Genomic DNA, 20,799 nt, shown 5'->3' on the forward strand with positions numbered 1-20,799 from the left:
TCAGTCATTAATTCACTCCTCCCAGCTGCTTATTGAGCATGCCACTTATTTGGCATTTAGTGTATACTACCTAATATCATTATTTCCTTTATCTATGAGTCTCCAGAATTAGAGTATAAACTTGCTGTGGAATGTAAACTTGTTATTTCCCAGGAAATAGCATGGTATCTTGTATGCTGCAGATGTTCAAATGAATATTTGATGATCATTATTACATCTTGAATTGTAACTGCAAAAGTTTCTAAGCCATGTGAATCATCCTAAATTATATGTATAAATTTTATGAATACTTTAACAATGTTAATGTTGACATTTTGAAACTAAAAAGGCAAACCACTAACTTGACTGTATTTTATCTTCCCAATCACGTTTTCTGCTGGATTTGGCAGTGTGGACCCACAATTTAGAAAGTGATTGCTCCTTTTTAGTTTTCCTCTTTGGTTGGGCACCCCTCAACACCTCTATTCAAAAATAAAAAATCAGCTCTTAAAGGATTTTCGAGGCCATCTAGTTCCAGGCCATATTCAAGTAGGATTCTCCCATATATAATCCTCAACAGATTATCATCCATTCTCTATTCAGTGACCAACTTGTGGAACTATGCTGGGAGACACACAGAGAAGATAAACTACCTCTTAAAGGCGACTAAGAGAAAAGGATTCAACAACTTTATAAATGTTAGCATAAAATATGGTATTTGTTTTCCCCCTTCAAAATGGAAAGTGATAGGAACTGTTTTGATCCTGTTCTATTGCCATCAACAAATCAACCTATATTTGTTGAATTCTAATTATGCTTAGTACTGTGTTAGGTCATGCCTTGCTTTTGCTATATAATTGGTCCACTTTCTATTCGGATATACTGTGAAATATGTTTTTATTTATGAAATGTCATTACTGGAAATGTGCTACAGTTGACCTTCTTATATCCACCATGAATCTTTTCATTGTTCTTGAGTCACTGAGAGTCTAGGCATCTTTGTTTCTTTCTATCTTTCTTTGTTTCTTTTTTATTTCTTTGTTTCTTTCTCCTTTACCTTCCATCTTAGAACCAATACCAAGCATTTGTTTCAAGGCAGAAGAGAGGTAAGGGCTAGATAGTTGGGGTTAAATGACTTGCTCAGCTAAAAAATGTGTGAGATCATATGTGTACTCAGGACTTCCCGTCTCTAGGTCTGACTCTCAATTCACTGAGTTATCTAGTTGCTCCTCTGTGCCATTTTCTTGATGTGATTATACCTCTCTCTTCCTATTCATTTCTGGACCCATTTTATCATCTATATGAAGTATCAGTTCAGAATGTAGTGGTCATTGATAGATTCACTCATTGGGGTATATGTCTATTTAGTTGTATCTCATAATTTGGCCAATATGCATCTGTCATCCACTTTTTCCTTTTTAATATAGATTAATGCTGTTGTTAATAATAAATAAAATAAAATAAATAAATTGTTTGGCTACACCTACAGATATTGCCACCATTCCTTTTTTAAAATTAAAAAAAATTTTGTTTTGTTTTCACCATTCCCTGTTAGAGAGAGTGAATGACATTCTAAAAGCATTATTTGATGGCCAGTGTTTTAATAGGTTTCTACAATCAAAATTTTGTCATGTACTCTATGGATTTGAAGGTGGATTTTTCTGGCCCAGCAAATAGCAGTAAGACTGTTTAGCATCCAGATAGCAGGCAAATAGGTAACTAAACGATGGGATAAGACTAGAGAGAACAGTGGCACCTAATAAATCACAAGTAGTTATAGAAGAGGAAGCCTGTGAGTTTAAAACTAGACTCTGCTGTCTAGTTTCTGTATGACACAGTTATTTGTTCTAGTTCCTTTTATGAAAAATGATTCATGATTTTTTTATCTAGAAGTTCAATTTTACCAGAAATTCTATCACTATGGAATAGCTACTTGCATAGTATTGCAACTTTTTCTGCAACTAGTCTGAAATCAAATTTGAATTTTTTATCCTAATTTGCTCCCTTTGAGTTAAAGTGTTTTGCTTTCATTTGTTAAATAGAATTCTGCTTATATTCTATTATATAGTTTTGTTTTCATTTATTGTATGTAGTTCTGCTTGAAGTCTATTATATAGAAGAGTTATGTTAGGGTTCACTGATTCCCTCAACTTCAATAATCCTAAACTACCTGCTCTTTCTTTTTATCCAACATTATTCTCAGGGTTATGCTATATTGTTGTTAATCATGGAAGAAAAATTTCAGAGGACTCAAAAGGCAAAGGAGAAATGAATAATGGGCATCAACACCCCCCTCCAGTATATTACTATGTCTTGGTTTATATGCTGGAAGTAATCTAAAACACATTATTGAAGACATGCGTGACCAGAAGAGGAAGTAAACTGGTCACATAGTGAAACTGAGGAATAGATAATGCCAGTTTGGATCTATGAAACAGTTAAAGGAGCTTTGGATTTAGAGTTAGAGGACTTAGGTATGAAAGCTGGCTCTGCCAGTTATTATCATTCGTATGATCTTGAACAAGTCCTGTGACCATCTATACAATGAGGGGCCAATCTCTAAGGTTTCTTCCAGCTCTAAATCTATTATCCTAAAATCCTAGACATTAAGGGAAACATAGTGAAATCTCTAGGACATTAGGTAAATCCTCCATGGAAGATTTACAGAAAGACAGGAACAAAGAAAACAATAATGAAGTATGTATTGTTATCTACACAAATGGAGAAAATATTCCACCTTGAAGAGACTGTGAATCTATTGAAATATTAGTCTAATTTCTAATTATTGCTATTGTGATATATATCATTTCCAGGGGGAACATTGACTACACTTTGGCAATATGATCTTTAAAGGGATATTACTTACAACTTGTCCAGGACTTCCCGGTAGTCCAGGAGGTCCAGGCATAAAAAATGCACCATTGGAATCTCCTTTTTCACCTTTGATCCCTTTGTTTCCAGACTCACCCTTAAAGAAAACACCATTGAGAAATTTAAGGATAAAGAACAAAATGGGTAAAATCTCATAATCCCAGTAACCCTGAAATAATAGTAATTGGGTAGAGAGCAAATATTAAGTGAAGAAATAAGTACCTTCATTCTATCCATAAAGTGTTTCAAGTATGTAATAGGAAATGGGGGACCTGAAAGAAAGCATTATAATTTCTGTTTTAGAAATAGTAAAAAAACATTCTCAGTAGGTAAACTTAAAAAAAAAAAAGCTTTATGTCAGGAGTAGCTAAGTAGTTTAATGAAACGAGAGCCAGGCCTGGAGATGGGAAGTCCAAATCTGGCCTCAGATCCTTCCCAGCTATGTTACCCTGGGTAAGTCACTTAACCCCAGTAATCTAGCCCTTACCACTCTTCTGCCTTGGAACTGATACGACCAATTCTAAGACAGAAGGTCAGGGTTAAAAAAAAGTTGTCATTAGACAAACCTTAACATTAGAGGTCCTAGCTCAGTTGCATTTCTCAAAAAATAAGAAGAAAATAACATAGTCTAGTAAAACACTTAAAATACCTGGTGGACCTGGTTCACCTTCATCTCCTTTTTCACCCTTTGGGCCTGGTTGCCCAGGTAGACCCCAGGAACCTTTTTCTCCTTTAACACCTGACATTTGAAAACATACAGAAAATTACTTTAATTCTTTGTGAAATGGTCACAGAATATGATGGAGTTTTCAAAAAGGGTATCATAAGCAGGTGCCCATTGATTGAGAGATAGCTAAAAAATTGTGTTACATGAATGTCATGGATGATTACTCTGCCACTGGAAATGGAAAATATGGAGAATTCATAGACTGAGCCAAGCTATCAATGTAAACAAACTATAGAACTATATAAATGGAAAGAACAAAAAATGAAACTTAATAAAATGATAACAATAACATAATGACCAATCTTATTCCTTCCTCCCACCTCCCTGATTAGAAAATTCACTGTTCTCTTTTTTTGCAATGCAGGGAAGAGGTTATGGGTGTGCAATATTGCATATATGTGCCTTCTGTTTTAGTTGATAAGGTTGATAAGTTTTGTTAGACTACATTTTTTTCTTCTCTTTAAAAAATATTTTTTTATAAGGGATGGTGTGTTAGGCTGAGAAAGGTGGGGTAGAGAATATATTTGGAAAGTTAGACAATGTGAAAACAAAAAATATCAATAAGAATGAAAAATTTAAAAGGGCACCATATATACAACAATTTTCCTTGTATGTGAAAGTATGGATTTACAAACAGAAAAAAAAAGTTGAGTATGGTTTAGTGGGAAAAAGTACTTAAATTCAGAATCCTTAAGTTTGAATCCTAATTCTATCATTTATCATGTGACCTTGGCCCTGATGGGTTATATTACCACTTTATGTTTTAGTTTTTTCACCTTCACAGTTTGGTATAGCTCATGAAATAATGAATGTGTACAAAATGCTATTATTGTTGTTATTGAGTAATTCTCTTTATAGGATAATTATCTACAGGATGCTTTTATATAGCTATAATTCACAATATGATGATTAAAAAAAGTTTATCCCACATAGGAATTTTCAAGAGCACTAGAGATAGGTCATAAATTGGACTCGTTAGAGGTCATCCACTCAAAACCTTGGACTTTGCAAATAAGGAAACTGAGACTGGAAGAGATTAATTGACTTGCCCCAAATCACAAAGAATGATTTGTCATAGAGTCAGTTTATGAATTCAGATCATATGACTCCAGCTTCTTTACTCCTCTAAATGCAACTCAGCCACATTTTTCCATTTTCATTAAAATTTTTAGTTGCTCAGAGAGGAGTTTATTTTAGGTCAATAGTCCATATGAGTGTTTACTAATATAGAGGACAAAAATTGGGAAAATATTATAATTTGTGTTGAACAGTATAATTTCAATACTTCATTTGGTAGAACAATAGTATGAATTAATTTGCATTGAAATTCTTTTGGAGGAATATTTATGCTCTAGTATTGGGATAAAGAATTGTGTTTTTGAAAATTTTCAGCCATTTAAAACTATTGGCTAGTCAGTCAAGTACACTTATTTCTAGATAAATAAATGAGTTCATTCTACCCAATATATCCATATGTGTTGCCACTCATTTAATTGCCCATTTTATCCAATAGAAAAAAAATTGACTTGGTCTCTTGGATTCTTTTAACTTTAAACCCTTTGACAAGAGTTATTTTGCTCTCTTTAATATTTGTTGCTGGCATATTTTCAGTTCTCATTATCTCCCACCTCTATTCTTTTGCAAAGATTGTTATCCACTTCTAGAATTTCCTCCTTCCTCCTATCTGCCTCTGAAAATCATTAGCTTCTTTCAAAAGCTAGTTCTAAAACCACTTCCTACATGAAGTTTTTCCTGATCTCACCAGCTGCTACTTCCAACTTTCCCATCATCTAATCTATCTATCTATCTATCTATCTATCTATCTATCTATCTATCTATCTATCTATCTATCTATCTATCTATCCTAGTTCTCTCTCTGTCTCTCCATCTTTCTCTCTCTCTCCGTGTCTCTGAATCTCTGTCTCTCTCTTTTTCTCTCTCTTTCTTGGTAAACACGTACAATATACATATATGTGTGTATAAAATGTGTATATATACATATATATATATGCATATATATATATATACATAAAAGCTTATATGTGTACATGCTTTCTCCTTTCCTAGAATGTAAGCTCTTTAAGGCAAGGAGTGCTTCATCTTTGTACTTCAAGTGCCTGTATCTAGTAGTTGTTCAAGAATGCTTATTAATTGATTGATTCCTTTTAGTTTTGAGAATTTTTTTAAAAGAGTATTCATAAGAATCCACTGGTGATGGGAAGATAGATAGCACAGTGGATAGAGCCAGGTCACATTCAAGTCACTTAGTCCTAACTGTCTAGCTGTTACTGCTCTTTTGCCTTAGAATTGATACTAAAACAGTAGGTAAATTTGTTTTTGTTTTTTGTTTTTATTTTTTAAAGAATACTCTGAAGTTTTGAAGATTCGCTCTGATAATGAATGTACCTATTGGTAAACCAAGACAAAGAAATGAACTTGGATAACTAGACCTAGAGTGGGAAAAATAGATACCAACAAATCAGCTCACTGGTCTACAAAAATAACCATAAAGAAAAATCTGTTTTTTCCCCCCAGTCATTATGTGCTTTGTTTCTTTGTGTTATATTGCCTCCCACTCAGCAACTACCTCAATGGCTCTACTATCAACAGTATATTAATCATTCAATCAACAAGCATTTATTAAGCATCTACTATCAGTCTAACACTGTACTAAATACTGGGGACACAAATATGAAGAATGAGATACTTGTTCTTCTCCAGGAATTTATATGTCAGGAGAGAATAGTACATGTAGAATACATGTAAAGAAAACCTAGAGAAATATGTACATAATAGTTCAATCCAAAGTAGAGTAGGAACAAGAGCACTCTAAGTTAGGGACAATCAGGAAAGGTATACTGTAGAGGGTAGAGCTTGACCCTTGTTTTGGAGGAAGAGAGGAATGTATTATAATTGCTTGGAAATGTTACGTGGTTTCCCCCTCACCCCCAAGGAAACCCTTGAAGGACTCCACCGCTCACTGAATTCCTTCTAGGTGTGCTGGACAAACAGAAATGCTTTTACTCTTGAATCTTGAGGGCTCAAAACATACATGAGAAATATAGAGTGGGGAGGGAAGAGGGGAGGGAAAGAAAATGAAATATGTAAATATGGTAAAATATTCTTTTAAAAAGAAAAAGAAAAATAGAGTGAATAAAAAAGTGAGTACCATGAAAAGTTATAAGTTCTTGATTCCCAGGATGAGTAGTAGCAACCTAAAGAGAAAGAAGAAAGCACTTTATTTTCTAGATAGATTTTCATTTAGAATCGTTATTGTACATCTGACCTTATATACAGGAGTAGATTAAGCTCAGCAAACATTTAGAACTTAATTCATAACAAACTCAATGCCATTCACATGCATAGCCTCTTTGCTTGGGTTGCTGGGCTACATGAATTCTTAAGAATTCACCCAGAAGTCAGAAGTCTCTATCACATGCAATGTTCTCAGTAAGAACCATGTGTCATGTAGTCTGGCTCCTTGTGGTATCCAGACTTATTGCTCAAGGGTTTGAGCAAAGGGGAAACTGGAAGCTTTTAGATAATTGATTTTGGTACTGTTTTTGATGAAATCTGGCCATTATGCTTTTCTTCTTAAAATGGATTGGATTGGTCAGCTAATTGGCTCAGTGAATAATTGAATACTAGGTCTGGAATCAGGAGAACCTGGGTTCTAATTGAACCCCTTATACTTCCTAGCTGCATGACCTTGGACAAGTCACTTAAGTTAAAAAAGAAAAGGAAATAGATTGGATACAAACAAGAGTTCTGCCAGTCCTCAAGAATTTTTCATCAAATGTTTAGCACTGTTCTGCTTTCTTTATTTTGACAGAGAGAAAGACACATTTGGAGATAAATATACCATAATTTAAAATAAATTTTTTTCAAGATTACATATTGATACAATTTTTAATAACCATTTGAGGACATTTTGCGATCCATATTCTCTTTCCTTTACCCCTTCCTCTCCCCAAAATGGCAGGTAATTTTATTTCTTTCATGATTTTTCTCTAGGAGAACCAATATATATCTTCTTTCATAACATGGCAAACATGGAAATATGTATTGTATGATAATATATACAGTCTAGGTCATAATATATCTTCTTGACTGAGCCTATGGCTTTCTGTTCAGATAGCTTTCCACTCACCTGAGCTCCATACCTTTCAGAGTAACCTATAAACTATGGATTGGTTCTGGCCCAATAAAAAACAACTAGTCCAGGGAGAGGGAGTATATCTAGAAATGAGAGTGATATGAAGCAAAATTTTTTTCTTCCTTTCTGAGTTATATTTTAAAACTCTGTCAAATTTTCATTCTCTCCTTGTCAAAAAATCTCATATCATTCCTATATTGCAATGAGTTGTTTTTTTTAATGAGTTTCTAAGATGAGACCTTTCTTTTCTTTTTCTTTTTTTAAACCCTTACCTTCCAATATTAGAATTGATACTGTGTATTAGTTCTAAGGCAGAAGAGTGGTGGTAAAGGTTAGGCAATTGGGGGTAAGTGACTTGCCCAGGGTCACACAGCTAGGAAGTATCTGAGGGCAGATTTGAACCCAGCACATCACATCTCCAGGCCTGGCTCTATCCACTAAGTCACCTGGCTGTCCCCAAGATAAGACCTCTCTGAGTTAGTTAGCATCTACACCCAACAATGTTATTTTCCTTTCAAGAAATATTTTACTTTGACTTTTTATTAATAGGTACTTTAATGGCGTTTGCTTCTTCTGTATGACTCCTGAAGGGAAAAGTAGTCTATCATCTTTGCCCAATGACCAGATGCATATCTAAGTAGTTATACTGGATACTATATCAAAGTACATTGAGTTTCATATCTCTTTCCACTTACCGTGTTCCATAAAAGCCCTCTTGGCCATAGTCAACTCCCTGCCAAAGTTGGACTGCATAGTTAAGATCAGAGATGCCCTCAGTATTTGAGACTCTCATACTCTCTTTGATTATCTTTGTCAGTAAAACCAAATTCAAGCCAATCAAAGCCAATCCTTTGTATGGAAGGCAATGGAAGCAAGAAGGGGAACAGTTACTCTGACCCTATGTCATACCAACTAGGAGGATGTGAAGTAGAAGCAATGGGAACCAGGGGGAAAAACTATGTTACCCCAGAATTTGTGATAGTTGAAAAGGAACCATTGACTATAAATACACCTTGGATTTGATTTATTTTTTAACTTCAGAAAAATGATAGGGATGATTCCCTGGTTTCAGAGTTTAAAAGGAAAGCTGGTGTAGGGGATATAGAAAGTTCTTGAAAAAAGAAACTTGACAGTGGAATCAGTAATGATGTTAGAAAGAAAAGGAAGAGGTAGCAAAAAAATGTGACTGAACATCTAATCTAACGAATTCAGATTATAAAAAGTAATATACAAAAGATGGAAGGAATGGCACTTAATTAAATATAGATTTATATGCATTATATACATATATAATATAAAATCACAGAATTATAAAATCTCCTCAGTGGAAGAGACCTAGAAGATTCTCTCATCCACTGCTATAGCCAATGCATTAATGTCTCTCCCTCAATGACTGCCTCCAGTTTACACTCACGGACTGGGTCCCAGGGAGGTGATTTACCCCAGGGTCAGGTTACTCTTTGAGCCTATATTCCTTTCTTTTTTATTTAGAATATTAGAATAATTAGAATATTAGAATAATTTAGAATATTAGAATATTAGAATAATCATGGTTACATGATTCATGATTCCCCCCTCTTCCCTCCCTCCTCCCAGAACTGACAAGCAATTCCACTGGGTTATACATATATCATTGTTCAAAACCTATTTCCATGCTATTCACATTTGCAGTAGAGTGATCTTTTAACATCAAAACCCTAATCATATCCCTATTGAACTATATTTTGCTTCTGCATTTCTGCTCCCACAGTTCTTTCTCTGGATGTGAATGGCGTTTTCTCATAAGTTCCTCTGGGTTGTCCTGGGTCATTGCATTGCTTCTAGCAGAAAAGTCTATTACATTGATTGTGCCATAATGTATCAGTCTTTGTGTACAATGTTCTCCTGGTTCTGCTGTGAGCCTATATTCCTAAAAATATAGTTCATGAGTCCCCACCAGTGAACATATCTTTAATAAACAGTCAATAGACACAAATAGGCTAGAGCAAAAGTATATACTAAGACAACATCCTAAGAATAACATTAACAAAACATTTCCCCATTAACCTGAGATGTACTTTTCTACAATATAGCTTATGTGGAAGTATTAGTACACTATTACTCTAGTACTAATAGAGAGGCTCACATGTAGGAAACATCTATGATCCAGGCAACTCAGAACTCTAACACTAAAGGATCATGATGCCCTTTCCTTTCTCATTGTGTCTTTTTACTTTCTCCTCCAGGTACAACCTCTCTGCTGGGTAGGTCCCTGCACCTGTTCTGTGTAACTCCACTCCTGACAGCCAACACTAGTGCTTTTCTCAACTCACAGAGCATACTACTCAAATCTGTTTGCCTCAAATCAAAGGGCTTGCATCCTGTTAGCTATAGTGATTCCTATTGGGCAGAAAACTTCATTGCAAGACTTGCAGTTTCAGTTTTTTGTTGTTGTTTTGTTGTTGTGTTTTCAGAGAGAAGTTTCTGAAGGGAAAGACTCTAGGAAGAAGCCAGGAAGTAGAGGAGTTGGTATCTTGATCATTTCTGACTCCAGTTTACCGCGCTAGAGACTTCAGGGAATTTGAGGTCTGGAACTTTCTCTCTTGATTGAGCTGAGATGTGTCTCTTTCAGTAGTACAGATCATTTACTCAGTGTACTGTCTGGTATGTTCTCATGGATTTATTTATTGATCACTATGTATGATCTTTGTATAACTGATATTTGATAGGAAAAGTCAAACCTTTGGATATGTAGCTTAGGACGCTCCTTCCCTGTTAAGGGATAATGATGAAGATTGCTGCATGAACATAAAATTATTTTACCTCAACTAATAATATTTAGGAAGGTGATAGGCATAATTGCTTCCCATTCTTACAGGAATTAAACCCTTCTTTGAAGAAGTGGATGGAGCAGACTTTAGAGATATCTATTCATATCTCCCTATAAGTTCATCTAAAAAGACCCAGGTGGATACATATAACCTATGTAGATAACACAGATATACACATGCATATACACCTTACATCAGAAAGAAATTCAGATCTATTTTTAAGCTACAACTGGACAACTGTGTTTTTCTTTTTCTTTCTCTTCTGCGTAACACTATTCCACTTTGCAACATCTCAATAGATCACATTTTCTCTTCTCTATTTTGTGAGCTTGTTTATTTCTCATTGAAACCTTGCTTCTGTTTTCCTTGGCCTCTAACAACCTGAATTGTAGAGAGAAGTACTTCAAGGCTCTTACTCTCCAGAAGAAAGATCAGTCAGCACTTAGAAAATAGAAAACAGCCATTTTAATGTGGCAAAAATGCAAAAATGCAAATTTAATTGATGTGAATAATGGCATCAATTTTTGCTACACTCCATACTCTTAATTTATTAAATTGAAATCTGCCCCCTTTTAACTTCTGCCTTTTGGGTTCAATGCTTTCTAGAGCTACTAAAAGAAAATCTCTTTCATATAACTTTCATCTTAACTCCCTGCCTTAATAGCAAGATCCCTAGTATTTATTCCTTGTCAGGTCAGGGAGAATAAGTTCCATCTGCTTCTTCTATGCTCTAGAATGAAGACTGTATGCCCCCTTTCACAGTCTACAATTCTTATTGAACCTTCCTAGGGCTGGAGATAAACATGTGAACTAAATTTCATTTTTCCTTTCAACTTCCAACATGCCCCAAGGCAACTAGCATATAGTTCAGGCTAATTGCATTAAACCTTGAAACTTGGGCCTCTCTCAGGCACTTAGTAACACTGGAGGGGGAGGGTAGGAGTGGTGATTACTGTCCTGCATTTCTGCTATCGGGACAAAAGTTTCCTAATTTGAAGCATTCGCCTTCCTCTTTTTGAAAATCAGGGCAAACTTTTGACCATCTACAATTTTCTGTTTCTTCTTTGCTCAGTGCTTTCTCATTATATCATTGACATTGGCTCAGTAATCACATCTTCATATTTTTCCAGTATGTAATTCATCTAGACCAATGATGGGCAAACTACGGCCAGCGGGCAGCGGGCCAGATGCAGCCCCCTGAAATGTTCTATTCCGCCCACAAAATTATTCCTAATCTGACGAATATAATGAGTAGGATACAATACAATGAAACTTGGAAAGAATTGCCTTAGAAACAGACTGAAAGATGAGCATTTCCTTTTCTTTGGCCCCCTCTTTAAAAAGTTTGCCCATCACTGATCTAGTCCAAGTGACGGGAATTTATTTTAAACAGGTATTTTCTTACTATCTTTCCACTTAATGTATGTTTCAATTTTTTTACAAACATCCTTTGTTTGACTTTTTAAGTATAAAGATAATTCCCCCAGTTAGGAAAAGGTAAAAAGCAAAATAGGTTTGTTTCTGCTTTCTCTAATTATTAATTAGCTAATTAATAAATAATAATAATGAATATCATCCACCTGATCTCAAACAGTGAACTGATATCAACCACTTTATTATACTTAGCTCTAATTTTCAGCATCTGAAAATTCAAATTTACCTTCAAACAGTTGCAGGATATCAACTCATCAATAAACATTTATTAAGCAACTAGAGATATGAGATTTTCCAAAAATTCTGAGGAAGTTCTAATATCAGAATCACTTGGCAGTTAGGTAGTGCAATAGATAGAGCACTGGGCCTGCAGCCAGGAAGATGCAAATTCAAATTCTTCATCAGACACTTACTAGCTATGTGACCCTAGGCAAGTCACCTAACTTTATTTGTCTTTGTTACCACAACTGTAAAGTGGGTATAAAACTGTACTTGCCTCACAGGGTTTTTATGAGAATCAAATGATATAATATTTGTAAAACATTCAGCACAGTGTCTGGCATATAGTAGGTACAGTATAAATGTTTATTCCTTATCCCCCACCCTTTTCCACTAGAGTGAGGGCATGAGGACTTTCAGGGGTGAATAACTCAGGTTGATAGAATTATTATGAGCTTTGGTTTGTTTTCTAGAAGGTTGATTATGATTATGAGCTTTGGTTTGTTTTCTAGAAGGTAGGTCACCCTGCTTTTAAAATGCAACTTCTATTACCTATCTCTGGTTTGCTCTCTCATTTTCTTACTGTATTTCCCAAGACAGCACATATGTAACTAGGGGCACCAAATGAAGATTGATATTTAGTTGTTTATAGTATCTTGAGGTTGTCTTTGATGAAGATGCCCTGATGGTAAAGAAATCCAGATGTTCTGAAATATCAGCTAAAAATTGCCAGAGATGTTAGGAGTCTGCTTGCTTCTCTATCTTTGGAAATATCATAATTACCAACTAGCACCTTTAAAAAAAAATCACAGAATCTCAGAGTTGGAAAGGATCTCAGAGTCCATATATTAAAGTTCAAAGTGAAACAAAAATTCACTCCATATTATACTGAAGATACATATGTCTCTGGCATATTTAAATAACTGAAATATTTATATTTATACAATATATATTTATGTCCTCTATCTTTCTACTATACATCTAATATAGTTATATCTATTTCTAGCATACTTATATATCTATGTCTAAAACATTTATCTCTGTGTATTTATATATATATATCCTAACATATCTATTTTATATCTGTATATCCAGTATCTTTACATATATCTAATATATAATCAGAAAATGTATATATTCTATATATATATTATGTTTATGATATTATTAAACATTATAAACACAATAATATTGAATGTAAATGTAATGTTATTAAACATATAATTATTTTGAAAATAGTGGTAGCAATTATAATATTAGACAAAGTAAAAGTAAAAATAGATCTAATAAAAAGAGAGAAGGAAAGAAACCACATCTTGCTAAAAGGTACCATAAAAATGAATATTCATACTAAATATATATGCACCAAGTGGTTATAGCATCCACATTTTTTCACCTTCAATAATAGTTCATTTTTTCCTAATTACATGTAAATATACATTTTAACACGTTTTAAAAAGTTTTTAGTTCCAATTTGTCTCCCTCTTTATGTGCAACTATTCAAAACATATTTCTATATTAGTCATGTTGTGGAAGAAGAAACATATTTTTAAAATCCACAAGAAAAACAAGGTGAAAAATAGTGTAGCATCCAAATTTTCAAAGGAGAAGCTAAATGAGTTATAGAATGTAATAGACAGTAAAACTATACTAGTAGAGGACCTGAACTGTTTCCTCTCAGAACTAGATATCTAACAAAAAAATAAACAAGAAGGTAAGGCAATCAATAAAATTTTAGAAAATTAGATATGATGGACTTCTGGAGAAAACTGAATGGGAATAGAAAGATATATACCTTTTTCTCAGTGGTACATGGTACCTACACAAAAAATGACTATGTATTATAGAGTATGAATATCCCACAACCAAATTCAGAAAAACCAATATTAAATGTATCCTTTTAAGAGGCAATAAAAATTACATTCAATAAAGGGCCATGAAAAGAGAGATTAGAAACTAAATAATCTAATCCTAAAGAATGCGTGGGTTAAAGAACAAATCAGAGAAACAACAAATAAATGCATTAAAGAGAATGACAACAATGAGACAAAATTCCAAAACTTATGGGATGCAGTGAAAGAAGTACTTGGGAGAAAATTTATATTTCTAAATGATGACTTTGATAAAATAGGAAAAAAAGCAGATCAAGGAACTAGGCAGGAAACTAAAAAAAATCAGAAAAAGAACAAATTAAAAACCTCTACTTAAACACTAAATCATAAATCCTAAAAATCAATGGAAAGATTAACAAAATTGAAAGTAAGAAAACCATTGAACTGAAAACTAAGACTTGGAACTGATTTTATGAAGAAAAAAAAAGACCCAATAATAGACAAACCATTGGTTAATTAAATTTTAAAAAAGAAAGAAGAAAACCAAAATTACCAGTATCAAAAATGAATGGGATGAATTCACAACCAATGAAGAGGAAATTAAATCAATGATTAGGATTATTTTGCCCAATTATAGTCAAATAAATCTGATAATCTAAGCAAAATGGATTAACATTTACAGAAAATAAATTGCCTAGATTAAAAGAAGAAATAGAATATAGAATTGTATTCTCAAGAGCTGACTTCCATGTAGAATTTTTTTCTCACAGAATTTTCTCTATCTTTTTTCAGTATCCTTTGAAATCTGTTCTCTCAAAATATAGAACACATGACTATTCCTGGCTTGCCTCTCTTCTCTCACAAATTCTAAGATGAAATGGTCACTTTCCTGCAAGGTTCAAATCATTTCCATCCTAACAGATAGTTTTTGCCTGCCAATGAGAATCAATTCAGAATAGTAGTTTTCCTTTTTCTTCCTCTACCTTTTGAAGGATGAATCTTTTTTTTTTAAGGTAAGTCAAGAAATTGTTTGTTACTATGCTTTTGACCCAAAGAGAGCTCTAGCAGGCGCCTAGGTAATTTGAGTCTCCAGTCATTACTCTATCATGCCTGCATTTCAAGATTGTGATCTATTTTCCAAACACCTCATCTCTCATTTTTGTCCAAGTATTTTGTAATGCCTTCCAATGATAATATTGCATCAGTTTCTGCCTCTAATTTTCACTCGAATATTTTCCACCATATTCTCTCTTGTCCCTTCTGGTTCCTGGATTTCCTCACATAAATATATAGTCTTTTTTTAAAACTATTACCTTCTATCTTATCAATTCCAAGACAGAAGAGTGGCAAGGGCTAAATAATCTGAGTTAAGTGACTTGCCCAGGGTCACATAACTAGGAAATGTCTTAGTCCAGACTTAAATCTAGGTCCTCCTGAGCCAGGTCTTGTGTTCTATTCACTGTGCTACCTATTGTTATGAAATAGGTGGGTAATCTTTGTTAAAGGAGGGATAAAGGGAAATATAGGTGATTTTGGAGGAGGAAGGAAGGGATAGGTGAGTGTAGGGATGAATGAGGTGGTATATAGGAAGGTAAGGGAATGAATGGGAGTATACAGGAGGGCAGTTCAAACAGGCTTATTCACTGAGGCTAGAGACGGAGGATACTGAGGAAATAGGCTGGGTTCTCAGGCAGGGAAGGTGTCTCTATGGTAAAAGAGGAATTGGGCCAGTCAGAAATGTTTTAGATCTGGCTGGAAGGTTTCTCTTGTTAATTTCTAAAATCCCTTGAGGGAGGAGTGAAAGGGTTCCTCGCTGCCAGTGAAACTGATGGCTGCAGGGAGTCTCAGGAAGGTACTTCCTGCCAAGAGGGATGCCTGAGGTTCCCTCAAGAAATAAAAGAAAATAATTCCTTCCCTCTTCAGCCCTTGCCTTAATCTTCGATACAATGATTCACCAGAGGCTTTGAGTAGGTAACAAAGGGAATTTATTAATGTCAGGGATAATCAGAAGGAGAGAGGGGTTTAGGGTGTTGTAACAGCCGCTAGGGAGGAAGCTGATGGTGGGGGAAGGGTCACAGGAAGGGGTTAGACTGAGAGAGGTCGGCTCTCCCAGTCAAGAAGGTTTGACTGTCTTTTGAAATAAAGTATTTATCAAATCACTAAATTAGGGGTGGCTTGTTTTAGGATGCCCTACTTGCCTACAGAAACTAAACCACGATGTCCAAGCCCACCCTTCCTCCCAGGGCCTAAAGGGAAATTCAGGGAAAATAGCAGGGATGTAATATGGAGAGGTCAGGGAGAGGTCCAGAGAAATCAGCTAGATCCAAAATGTCCCAAAAGACAGAAACACAGGCCAAGGCAGAGCCAAAAGCAAAGCCAACAGGCAAAGCCAAAGCCAGAAGGCAAAAGCCCATCAGTTGGAACTTCAGCACTATTTATAGCCTCAGGCTCCAACTGACTTTTGAAAATTCTAAAACCCTAACTGCCAGGGCTGCTTACAGTTGAATTTAGTAAAAGCAAAAGCTTCTGTAGCATCCTTGCATTACACTATCTGCCTAATGAATATATATTCTTTTATAATTTAAAAAATTGTAATAACAAATTTCTACATAAGATGAATATATATTCTTAAAATACAATGTCACTGCTTATCTTCCTCACCTTTGCCCCACTTACTTTATTGAATAAGGCATATCTACTTAGAGCCACATTGCAGTCTTAGGTACCATTCTAGTAAGTCTTAATGCTACAGATAAGTCAAATTTATTCGCTTTGTTAGACTCTCCAGTTCACCTTTTTATCTATACTTTGTGCATGAAAAAATATTGTCATGGGTCATCAATTTTTTAGATGTCCTTTATTGTGAGTTTCTGGTCATCTCTGTTATTATCCTTCTCCTTATATTGTTGTTACTGTGTATGGTGAGTGATAGGAAATTTCCTTCCTCCTTCATTTTTAGTTTTGATTTGATTTTCAACATTTCAAATAACTCCTTTTTTTAGCCAACACTTATTTGATGCACTGCATCCCTATCTAAGAACCCATCATCCTATATTTTAAGCTGTGGTCCAGAAATCCAAAATCTGTTCTCAGATACAATCTTCTTAACCAACTGTTCACTTCCCAAATCTGCCTTTCTGTTCTGAACACTTGCTTTTCAATGGGTAGAGATGATGAAAATGCCACCTAGGTGCCTACAGTCTTCAGTTTCTCATATTTCTTAGCAATTCATTCTAAATTCCTTCTGGCTGTACGGCTTTGCCTACGTGAACCGTAGGAAGGACAGTAGTCATTAGATGTGACAAGTCTGGGGATATCTTTTGTTATATCCTGGATACATCTTAGGTGTTAGGTAAATGGGCAGCAAAGAACCAAGTGGTAGAATTGAAATGATGGCTTTTAATTGTAAATGGGTAGAATTCTTTATTTCAATATGTCAAAAGTCATCAATAGCTCCCTAATGCCTTTGAGATAAGTAGCTAAAGGTTTTTTTTAATTAAGACCTCATTAAAATTATCCCAAAGTATCAGAGAGTGCCTCACTAGATAGAACATTCTTCATCACTGGTGACTTCAAGCAGATCCTAGATCAATGGTGTCAAATTCAAATAAAAATGGATTCCTATTGGATCCACAAAAATGGGCCACATATTGACTTAGAAAACTCCCAATATCGTCTATATTTTTATTCATTTTGTTAAAAGTTTCCCAACTTCATTTTAATCTGATTGAGGATCACTTGGGAGTTTTGTGGGTTGGGTGTTTGAAACGTCTGGCCTAGAAGATGATCATTTGACCAGAATATTTTAGAATCCTCTTCATATATGGGTTGGACTAGATATCATCTAACATCCTTTCCATTCTGAGATTCTATTATTCTATGCAATTAAAATCAGCTTCAGTGGAGGGATCTGAGTCATGTCCTGTGGGTTTCTTGAAGAATGCAAAACTCCCTAGTATAGCTTGAACCAGATTAAAATTAATTGGGAAATGTTTAACAAAATAAATAAAAATACAACATAGATGACATTAATTTGTGCTTTGTTTAGTCAATGCTCCACTAATGTGGAGAACTTTCTATTTGAGTCTTACATCAGTGACCTATATTATTTTTGACCTGCTATTTGTGAATCTAATTTACTATATTTCTCCCTTCTAGTCAAGGACCCCCCCAAAATGAACCTTGCTTGTATAAGTAGCCTGAATTCTAATCATTTTAGTTTGGGTCTATTTTAGGGTAAGAAAAGTTCATGTTGTAATTTGCAAATCCCATCTCTTACCTCTTGAACCCAATCTTTAGGGATGACATTAATTGCAATTTCTAGCCTAAACACTTTGTTTTTCTAAAACATCTCTTTTCTATTTCTGGCCCTCAACTCTAGTTTCAGGGAATCTCCTTAAGTATAACTTCAGATGTTTACTAGCTTCTGAGCTCCTTACTTATTCACATTCTGTAAGGGATGAAGGAAAAGAAAGGAATCTGAATGCTGGTATCTACGATGATTTCCTCCTTTCCATTGTGACAAATCTTTATAATCATCAATCTTAAAAATAATGAATAGTTGATTTCAACAGTACAATGAAATATCTAATTTGATCTAAAATATCTAATTCAAATGTCATTCTCATTTTACAGATATGGAAATGGAGGCAGAAAGAGGTAAAAGTTTCTTGCTCGAGGTCATATAACTATGAAGTATCTCTAAGCTGAGACACAAACTCAGATCTCCTGATTGCAAGATCAGTGTTTTTCATTACAACCTACAAACCACTAGATTTAGGAGAGAATCATTGTGGTAGGGAAGGCATAGGATGGTATTGTGATTAGTCAAGTACAGAGGTACCCAAATTTCTAGCTTTACCCTAAATAAAGTTATGATTTCATCAACCCACAAGAAGTTATTAAGTACTTACCAGGCACATAGCTCACCATCTTGCTAAGGCATGTTTTAAAATTTATGTATGGGGAATTGCACCCCAATGGTATACACATGAATGGAGATAAGCCAGCAGGGGCCACTCCATACAGTTTGCTAAGGATATCCCTTCTAATTTCCTAGAACAAATATGGTTTAGCCTTGATGAACTCATTGTTTAATTGTTTCAATCATGTCAAACTTTTTTCAACCCCTTTTGGGATTTTCTTGGCAAAGATACTGGAGCAGTTTTCCGTTTCTGTCTCCAACCAATTTTATAGATAAGGAAATTGAAGCAGACAATTAAGTGATTTGTTCAGGGTTACACAGCTAGTAGGTATCTGTGGCCAAATTTGACCTCAGGAAGATAAATGAGTCTTCCTGACTCTAAGCCAAGCATTCTGTCCACTGAACCACCTAGCCACCCTCACTGAAGGAGTTGTGTGTTTTGACAAATTAATGTACCTTATGGAGATTCAATTTCCAGAACAATTTGCTGAGAACATCTGTTACTCTGAACAGGAATGAGTATGTGTTTGAGCAACCCCAGGTTTTCATTCATTTATTTATTTAATTTTTAAATTTTGAATATTTTCTCCTAGTTACATATTTCATGTTCTTTCCCTCTCCCCCAATCAGGTTTTTAATATACCCACATTTGTGGTGAAACCTATCTAGCATAAGTTCACCATTTCCTATTTCTATTAAGTTTGAGGAATGGTGGTCATTCTCTTCTGCCACCTCAAAGAAAGGATGCTACTTGCCACAGGTGGAGTTGAAGAAGAGAGATTTAGAGAATAGAATCACTTTCTTTTATAAGATTTACTCTCAGCTCATTTAATAGGATGGCCAATTAGGGGATTATTTCAGTCATCTCCAAGGCACAAGTCCTTCAGCTCTGAGCCGCACAGACCCATGTCCACAAATGCTCCATAGGGTGTGGTCTGTGCTACGTTTTATGACATCTGCACAGCACAACTCAAGCCTATAATGGAAAATAATTTCTTCCACTTATTGAATATAACCCTTGTATGCATGTTCCTGCACTCAGGAAATCATGGATCTTTGTGTTACTGAAGTACCGAGCACTCAAAATGGACACTGGAGTCCATATCCTTTCTTAATTTCCTTGGAATTTTATCAAGTATGTGTCTGTGGCAAGGCCATTCATTTAAATCAGTGACTGGTTAGTAAAATTAAACAAGCATTTTGCTATTTCATATAGAGACAATCTTTACTATTTAACTAGATTATAGACATTTATGAGTATGAATCAGTGAGATGGAATAAAATAGTCGAGATTTTTGCCTTATTAATTTAACAGGGAAAATTCTCCAGATTTGTGATCATACTCCCTAATCTTTTTATTTCCAATGAGCCTCTTTATAATGGAAAGTAAAAGAAGATAGCACAATGAACTATGGAGTTTTGCTTTAAAGATCCTGATATAAAATATATCTGCTGAGATTTTCATGTCAGTTTTTAAACCTTTTTTTTTTGGCAGTACTTGCACATATATAAAATTATATATGTATAAATGCCATTCTACATTATCTTAAAAGCTTCCTGCTGCTTTAGGATACATACTGGATGCAAAACATTTTTGAGGCAGACTCCAAATCAACAAATACAGTGAAATAAAACATAAGAGGGCTGAACTATAAGCATGAAGGATGCCATTTCTGCATTTTTTGAGAGGAGAATGGAATTCATGCATGGTCAATGCCTGTAGTTAAACGAGGCAGGTCAACTTACTGGTGTTTTGCAGTGAGGTCTGGGAGAAATTGGGAAAACCGTCTGTTTGAGATCGAGAGGAAAGATAATTCAATGAATACATTTAAATACATAGCTCATGT

At 34.8% G+C, this 20,799-nt stretch overlaps 1 protein-coding gene across 1 annotated transcript in view; it reads right to left on the minus strand.

The window, feature by feature from the left end:
* The window catches only part of COL15A1 (collagen type XV alpha 1 chain), a 218,515-nt gene that overhangs the window by 28,597 nt on the left and 169,119 nt on the right, over nt 1-20,799 (minus strand). Inside the window, exons 26-30 of the mRNA XM_044658323.1 lie at nt 20,699-20,740; nt 6,747-6,792; nt 3,500-3,589; nt 3,073-3,122; nt 2,846-2,947 (exon numbers count right to left, since the gene is read on the minus strand). Of these exons, the coding sequence (XP_044514258.1) occupies nt 2,846-2,947; nt 3,073-3,122; nt 3,500-3,589; nt 6,747-6,792; nt 20,699-20,740 (330 nt within the window). The remainder of the gene's footprint in view (nt 1-2,845; nt 2,948-3,072; nt 3,123-3,499; nt 3,590-6,746; nt 6,793-20,698; nt 20,741-20,799) is intronic.

This window comes from Gracilinanus agilis, chromosome 1, assembly GCF_016433145.1.
Source record: "Gracilinanus agilis isolate LMUSP501 chromosome 1, AgileGrace, whole genome shotgun sequence".
NCBI lineage: Eukaryota > Metazoa > Chordata > Mammalia > Didelphimorphia > Didelphidae > Gracilinanus > Gracilinanus agilis.